At 63.8% G+C, this 8,485-nt stretch overlaps 1 protein-coding gene across 1 annotated transcript in view; it reads right to left on the minus strand.

Moving 5' to 3' along the window:
• Nucleotides 1-6: 6 nt before the first annotated feature.
• LOC125913191 (histone-lysine N-methyltransferase PRDM16-like) overlaps nucleotides 7-8,485 on the minus strand; it is a 156,260-nt gene continuing 147,781 nt past the window's right edge. The window contains exon 3 of the mRNA XM_049618225.1: nucleotides 7-524. Within this exon, the coding sequence (XP_049474182.1) occupies nucleotides 345-524 (180 nt within the window). The 3' untranslated portion in view covers nucleotides 7-344. The remainder of the gene's footprint in view (nucleotides 525-8,485) is intronic.

The following is an 8,485-nucleotide window of genomic DNA, read 5'->3' on the forward strand; positions in this document are numbered from 1 at the left end:
AGAGCAGGCGGCCGCGCCCACGCTGACACTCTCTCACCTCACGGGCTGCTCATTTAGCGCCCAGCCCGAACGAGCCCTCTCTGGAGGCTGAGCACAGCAAAGGCTTTGTTGGATTTTCAGCCAATTGTGGGGATTTTCCCCTCTCCGTATTGTATTCTTTTCACAGGAGTATCCAGTGAAGACGGTTAAACAAACATGACCCGCGTTTATTTAATTTCCCGCGTCCGCGTGGCCTGAGTGTTCCCATGGGCGCGGGCTCTCCCGGGTCTCAGGAGTCAGGATGGTTCAGTGCCCCCCACCTGCTCACAAGATGAAAACAAGCATCCGCCCTAATGTCGTCGGCGTCACCGCCCTGTGCACGCGCTCCGCCCGGACAAGGCATTGCTCCCACTGTGGACCTGGCTACGCGCAAATGGGCTCAGGATCGCACGCGGGCCACGGCGAGGGAGAAGGCACGGAACCAGGTCTCCTACCTTTTGGATGCAGACCTCCTGGGACGACACCTCCGTATCCGTCAGCATTTGCTGCAAAACAATGGTGAGAGGGGGTGTTAGTTTCTGAGGAACCACATGCCCATCTCAGGCTGCAGCGGCTGTAAGCCGTGGGGCAGATCACCCGTCCCCTGAAATGACCAGGGGGCGGGCGACCCAGTGGCTTCTCCATGAGACGGAAGAACGTGCCCTGTTGAGAAGTCAGGGCCTTTCGTCCCACGGCGTCTGCTGGTTTGTTGAGAACCACGAGGGCCCCTCCTGGACGCCACGTCCCTGGGAAGGCAGCCGGGTCCTTGCCAGGAGGGAGCCTCCCTGTGCGGCCCACCCCAGTCCTTAAAGCAAGCCACACGCTATTAAAAACAGGTCGGTGGGGGCAGGAAGACGTTTCGAAACGTGCAACGGACTCTCTCCTGTGTCCTGAGCTCCGCCAGCAGAGAGGAGCCCGTCTGGACGTGCCCCCCTTGGGCCACGCACGGCGAGCGGGAGGACGCACGCACCCGCCTGCATGGGGCTTGCAGTCTCTCCTGTGAGGCCAAGCCTGGCTGAGCGGCCGGCTTCACCCGGGGACCCGGTAGCCACGCTCCAAGGGGAGCCGCCACGGAGGAAGCAAGCGTAGAGGGTGGACGGCCGGAGCCTGGCGCGACCTGGCGGTGACCGCGGGGCTGGCGGGGCTGTGATTCGATGCCATCACTCCGCTTCTCCTCTCCTGGCAAATCAGAGGGGGCAGCATTGCTCTTTACTGCAGACCCCTGGGAAGCGCGTGCGGTTTTTGGAGGAAGCTTCTCACAGGAAATCAGGCGCAGGCAGACAGCGGCGGCGGCCCGGTCACAGAAGCACCCTAGGGTGGCCGTTCACGGCCAGCTCCCCCCCGCGGTGGGCTGTGGGCGACGCCAGGACCCCCGCCCCTCCCCCTGCCCAGGGACACAGCCTCGGGTGGCGAGGACAGCGAGCGCCAGCCGCTCTGGGTCTTTCTTCCACCCGACAATTTTGACTCGGAGCTTTTCTTGGCTCGGCTTTGGAGAGCTGTAGCGTTTTGCCTGCCTGGCGTCTCCTCTTAAAAACCACCAAGCTGCACTCCAGAGGGACAGCATTTCAGCGACGGGTCCCCGAGTGCTTTCTAAGCTAAGCAAACTGACAAATTAGCTGTATAAATGGGATTTTCCCTTCTGGATCACAAACCCCGGGCGTAGACACGTCCATACGTCGCAACGTCGTTTCCATAAGAATAGAAACCGAGACTGAAGCTAATTGTGGAAGAACAACATGAGAAATGGTGTCAGATCCAAGGGTTTCATTTGCCCTCCCCTTAAAATCACACCAGGGCCCTTCCAAAGCACCAGCCCGGAGCCCGGAGCCCCGGCCAGTGCCCACGCAGGCCGGTGAGGGGCCGGGGTGCTACCATCCAAAATGCTGGCACGTTTGCCCGGCTCAGCTGTAATAACAATAAGTCGTATTTTTCAATGTTGAGAATTCTAACCAGTTGGGGATTTTATGTTTCTTTTAATAGATTCCGAAATTGCGGTTTGGAAGGTGGTTCTAAGTGGGGAGAGACTGAGCGGAGCAGGTGGGCAGCGCAGAGCCCCCGGAGGCCTTCCGGGGCATCCTCGGGGAGCCGGGGGCCCACCCGCGAGGGCCGGGGCAGGGTCAGCCTCAGGTGCCGGGGGCCGAGTCTGCCCAGCGGGGGGCCCGTGTTTCTACTCCCTCATGATCCGGCTTCGCGCTCCGAGTCCAGAGCCAGGAAGCCTGGTCGGTGGCTCGGTCAACTGGGAGCGAGAGGACGCGGCAGACGGCCTGACTGTCGGCAAAGCTGTGGCTTCCGGAAGGGGCTGCGCTCGCCGACGCCCAGAGGCCAGAGACGGGGCCCACCCTCCCGCTGGGGGCTGCCCAGGCCTGCACCCTGGACACGTCCACCCAGCAGGATGGAGACCTGTGTCAGCACCACACAGAGCCGCGGGCTCCCTGCTTGGGTCATGAGGTCCCTCAGACCAGGTGGACCTGCCCCTTATGGGGGGTCGGGGGGCAGCTGGATCCAGGAGGAAAAAACTGCGTCTTATCTTTCTGAGCCGTGCAGTGCCCCCGGGCGGCGGACACAGCCATGGGAAGCAGCCGAGGGAGGGGAGCGCCCGTGGGACGGTTTCTGTTCCTGGGAAGTCCTGAGCCCTGAGTCATGGCCCTTCGGGACTGAGTCGCGGACACCATGCGGCTGTTCCGCAAAGCCCGGGAGAGCGGGCTCCCCGTGACGAGGCTGCCACATGACTCTTTCCTGGGACCCGTTCACAGGCTGGCCTTCTCCGCCTCGACTGCATCCCTGCAAGAGCCTGGGGACTCGCTTCTCTAACCACAACGCCAGCATGGACGTCAGGCATCCAGAGAAGCCGCCTCCAGCAGGGGACACGGCTTGGGAGGGCTGCGACCTGCCCACGGCACCCGAGGCCGCACCGAAGGCAAAGTCCTGAGCTCCCTCTTGGGTGGCTCCAGCCCAGGCCACGGGCCGGGTCTGGTAAAGGGGACGCCCCCATCCCGTGGTGGCCCTGGGGGGGGTCCCCCTTGTGTGTGGGAAGGAGCTGGGGTGCCTCCCAGCAGTTTCCGCTGCAGCCGAGCCTCTGCCAGCAGAAAAACTGTCTGTGGGGCGTGTTTTGGGTTAAAGCCTGGGCCTTCCTGGCGATTCTCGAGGTGCCGATGTTGTCTTTCTGGGGCCGTGCCTCCTGCACGCACACCAGGGACAACAGGCCCCCACGCCGGGACAGCATGGCTCGCTGCTCACCCCCCGCGCACCCAGCCTGGGCCCAGAGGCACTGGGTGGGGGCTGGGGGTGCAGTTGGCTGCCCTCTGGTTGGAGATCAGCAGGGAGGCACCTTCTTCTTCCTGGTGGGGAAGACGGCTCGTTGCTGGAATCTCACACCCGGTGCCCAGCTCTCTTCCTCCCAATGGGTGTGTCACGGAGAGCTTTGGAGAGAGCGAGGAAGCCACGTGCTCACCCGGGGGGGGGGGCCTGTCAGCCCACAGCCCCACACGGGAGCCCTCTGGTCTCCGGCACGCCCCGTCCTGGGCCCCAGGGTGGGAGCCACCCTCCCTCTGCCCACCGGCCCCTCTGTTGGCCTGTGTGCCATCCCGGTCATGTTTCCTTTTGAGTTCTGGTGGCCCTGACCTCCCTTTCTCCCTGCTCCCCAGCGGGGAGTGTCCTGGGCGGGAGGCCCCACCTGGACAGAGAGGCAGCTGGGGTCGCACCGCTCTGGGCCACAGAAGGGGCACGGCACCCTCTGTCCCTAAAGGTGGCACAGGCCATGTTCCCGCAGCGTGGGGCCCCAAGGTGGCCCTTCCGGCAGTCTCGGTCCTACGGGCTCCCCAGCCGGCATCCGAGGCACCTGTGTGGACCCTCCTGACTCATCCAGAGACCGCCGGTCATACAGCATCAGGAGACGCCTTCAGGGAGAGCCCGGCCAGCCCTGCACGGAGCCCAGAAGATGGGGCCCGTCCTGAGTGCGGCCTTGCTCCCCACATCTGCGCTGTCCCTTACACAGCCGGCCCGTGTCCAGACCCACCGTGTCCCACGGGCTTTGGGCTGAGGGGGGCCAGAACCACTGCCTTTTGTCCGAGGCTCAGACTGGCCCCGTGGGACGAAGCATCCCAGGAAATCTGCCCGTTGCACAGCCTCGAGGCTCTTTTCTCCATTCTGGGAAGAGTCCCTCGAGGTCTGGGCACACAGGCTCGGAAAGGATCGCCACCTACCCAGGAGTCTGTGTCAGATGGGGACGTGGAGACGGCACTCACGCCACACTGTCCACAGAGTTGCTATGCCTGACACAAGGAGGCAGGGAGACCAGACAGGACGGAGCACCTCTGCGGGGTGGGGGGTGGACAGGCAGGACCAGGGTGTCTTCACCCCTCCTCTGAGCCTGGTCCTCAGCCCCCTTTGGGCTGCAGGGCAGTGGCCTGGAAACCCAGCTGTAGGACCGCAGGTGACCAGGAGGAGGCCCGCCACCCCAGTCACACGATGCAGACAGGGGAGGCCGGCGCTTTGAAGAAAGGAGTGTCCCCTCGGAGCAGGGGATGCCTGTTGCAGCAGCTTCCCTCTCTCTGCCTGCCCTGTGTAACAGCCTGCCTCGGCAGGCAGGCACATTGCCATCCGCCATTCACCCACCACTGACCTCGGGTGAAAACCCACCGGACGCACCCCTTCTGGAGCCTCTCGGCCTCGGCCTTCCCCGCCACGGCTGCCGCTTTGCTGAAAAACCTCTTTATTTTGCTAGCTGAGCCTCAGCACGCGCGTTGCTGGCTGGCCGGCTGCTCTCGACCCCCCCTCCACGCCCCGGCAGAAGTATTAGGTGTGTTTTGATTAAGCATTTTAGCCAAAAAAGGGAGGTTTGACCTCCGGCATTTCACTTCTTTTGCGGGTATCGGTGCCAGGATTGAGCTAAGTGGGGTTGGTCAAAACATCTTTTTTGACTCTTAAAATAAATACCCTCTGTTCTGCAGAAAGTCGGCCCGGAGTAGACACACACACACACAGACATCTCGTTCGTTCACAGCTCTGGAGCCCTGGCGCGTCCCCCGAGGGGGGCTGAGCTTTGGGGCCGGTGTCACAAACGGATCCCAGAAGGCGTCCTTCCCTTCAAAATACTTACTAAAGCATCTGAAAACAGACCCACAGGAGGGAACCCAAACGGAGCCATGACCCTGTGGACCCCCAAAACCAGACGGAAGCGGACGCAGCCCCCAGCCCGGCCCGGGGCCCAAGAGAACCCCCTCGGCTCTCACTTACTGACCTCCCACCCTCGACCTCCCAGCCAGACTCTCTCCGACCCGTTTCCCTCTTGTCGCCTGCTGCCATTCTCCACCCAGGGATGTTCGGCCAGGCCCAGAAGCGGCCAGAAGCTGGATCCTCGGCCCCTCCCCTTGAAGGAGCTGCCGGGGGTGGGGGGCCAGCTCGGTCTGCACAGGGTTGTCCCGAGAGGTCGGGCAGGGCCCAGGTGGTGGATGGGGAGCCCTCCCCGTGCGGTCCCCACACACAGCCTCCTTCTGATGACCTCTAGGAGACCAGGGGCTCAGGTCCTGCTGGAGACACAGACCGGGCGGACAGTTCAAGACGGATGCCGGTGACCCCTTGGAGGTCAGCCGCCGTGGACTCTGTGTGGCCTGCCCTCTTAGGAGGGTTTCTGCCCAGCTGAACGGCGCCCTGGAAATGGGCCGGATGGGCCAATGGTCAGAACTAACAGAACGGCCGCACTTCACCCTGTTTCCTCGGCCTGGGATGCCCACGGCCTCACGTGTGCGCCCCCCTTTCTGGGAAGACAGAGTTTTTAAAGGACAGCTCTCGCCTGTAGGTTTCTGTCCATATCAAAGTCCTGCCGGGAGCACCACCCTCCCTGGCGTGCACGTGCACGCTGCATTGACATCATGGTCCCAGAGGCCACAGCAGGGGGGACGTGGTGACGGGGACCGGTGGGCGCCCCTCCCGGAGCCCCAGTCCCTCACTTGTGTCCACAGCCCCGTCCGGCAGAAGCTGTCGGGACCTGGCAAAACAGAAGGGGAAGCAGGGGCCCCAGGAGTCGGAGCAAAGGGCACGTGTCACAGAGCCGCTAAGTAGGGGGCCTGTGTCCAAATCCTGGCCTCTGGTTCCAACTTCTGCTCTGGAGGAACAGCGTCGCAGGGGAAAGAGGCCACACGGCCTCCCTTCCGAGCGGGACCCTCCCGGGAGGGGGCTCCCCACGGTGGGTCCACGGCCGGTGGCCTTCAGCAGAGCCGGGTGGTGGCCCCGCTGGCCACACCGCCGGGGGACCGGGAAGGGCGGGTTAGTCACCGGTGGCTGCCCTGGCTCCCGGAGCAAAGCTCGGCCAGTGTTGACACAGACGCTTGGGCTCTCAACCGGGAGCAGGGTAATATTTATTTATTTTTTGCATTAAAAAAATCGGCTTGGCTGTGATTGAGCTACAGAAATGATTTTTTTTTTTTTTGAAAGGCGCCTTGGACCCTGTTTTCAGCTTTTATGCCTAAACAGATACTTCTCAGTTCTTTCAAGTGAGATCTACCCATGAATGCAGGCTCTCTCTTTACTCCTAAGAAAAATATTTACACAGTCAAGTACGGCACGAGAAGGGACGCGGGCTCCTTCAGAGGGCCCACCCCAGAGGCACATGGGTCCCACACCGCTGTTTACATTCCCAGCCCACACCTCCTCCCCGAGGGCGGCTCCCGCCTCCCGCCTGGGACCCTGCAAGCCTGGGGTCTGCACTCCACGCCTGCCTGAGAGCCCACACTGCCGTCCGGCAGGAGGAAACCGCCCCGTGTGGACGACGGCACAGTCCCACCTTCCAGACCCCTTTGTTGGCCAAGACAACCCGGAAACTCGGCCTTCAGGGCCCCAGGAGAGGAGCCCTTATCGGCACTCAGCCCCAGCCCGTTTTTCCCAGGGGCGCCCGTCCGAACCTCGGGTCTGGGCGTGGGGCGTTCGCGCTTGACCCCTGGGGAGGGTGGCGGGGCCTGCGGCTTCGCTCTGGCCCCAGGAGCTGACGATGGGCGGACCACGGTTCCTGGCCAGCGCGGCCTTGCACAGACCCGGAATCTCTGGGCGCAGCTCGCCTGTTTTCAGACGTGCCGAGAACATGCTGTTCGCTGGCACCATCCCGTCCTGGGCACGTGCCCTCTGCCGGGACCCCCTGGCCTGCCCGTCTGGGGCCCGCACCTTCCTTCCTGCAGAACAAATGGATCCCCCGGCCCTGAATCTTCCCCTCGCCAGCTTCTGGTCCAGTCCGCGCCTCCGAGGTCCCCTGAGGGCAGGACTCAGAGCCTCATTTCAAAAGGAGCACATTTTGTCTACACTGCCCCGTGGAAGGCGCCTCAGAGGCATTAAAATTGAGTCCGGGATTAGCCACTTGGGGGCAATGAACAAAACGGACCCCTCCCTCAACAACAGCACAGGTGTTAGGAAATGGGAGCCCCCCCGGGCCCCCCTCCAGTCTCCCGCTGAGAACCAGGAGTGAGGGCACACGGCCCTTCTGGGAGCCAGGAATCCCGGGCTGGAAGTGGGGGGGGGGGGGGGGGGGGGAGGGGGAGGGGAGGGCCGGGGAACGGGGCCCCCCCGGAAGGGGGGGGGGGGGGGGGCGACCAGGCCTGGAAAGGCCCCGGGGGCTCGCGGTGTGTGTCCTCGAGTGCGAATCTGGACAGATGGGAGCAGGGCAGGGAGCAGGGGAGGAAGGAGGGGCTGCAGGGCACAGTCTCATATTGACCTCTATGTCCCTGCATGACCGCAGCCCCCCTGTCCCTCCGTGACCGCAGCTCCCCGGCCCTGTGTGACCGCAACCCCCCCCGGCCCTCCGTGACTACAACCCCCCCATCCCTTCATGACCCCAACCCCCCATCCCTCCGTGACCGCAGTCCCCCTGTCCCTGCGTGATCACAATCCCCCCGTCCCTGCGTGACCGCAGCCCCCCCGTCCCTGCGTGACCGCAACCTCCCGTCCCTGCGTGACTGCAGTCCCCCCGTCCCTCCATGACTGTAGCCCCCACGTCCGTCCATGACCGCACCCCCCGTCTCTGCATGACCACAAACCCCCATCCCTCCATGGCGGGAGGCTGTGGTCACGGAGGGACGGGCGCGTTGTGGTCATGGAGGGACAGGGGGACTGTGGTCACACAGGGATGGGGGGACTGCGGCCCCCACCGCCCCTGCGTGCCCTCACCCCCCCCATCCCTCCATGACCCCAATCCCCGTCCCTGCATGACTGCAACCCCTCGTCCCTGCGTGACCGCAACCCCCCATCCCTGCATGACCGCAGTCCCCCCATCCCTGTGTGACCACAGTCCCCCTGTCCCTCCATGACCACAACCCCCCCGTCCCTCCGTGACCACAGCCCCCCCATCCCTGCGTGACCACAGTTCCCCTCGTCCCTCCATGACCACAACCCCCCATCCCTCCGTGACCGCAGCGTCTCCTGTCCCTGCGTGACCGCAGTCCCCCTTCCCTCCTTGACTGCAGTCCCCTCTGTCCCTCCATAA

The sequence above is a fragment of the Panthera uncia genome (genome assembly GCF_023721935.1).
Source record: "Panthera uncia isolate 11264 chromosome C1 unlocalized genomic scaffold, Puncia_PCG_1.0 HiC_scaffold_4, whole genome shotgun sequence".
In the NCBI taxonomy this organism is placed as follows: domain Eukaryota; kingdom Metazoa; phylum Chordata; class Mammalia; order Carnivora; family Felidae; genus Panthera; species Panthera uncia.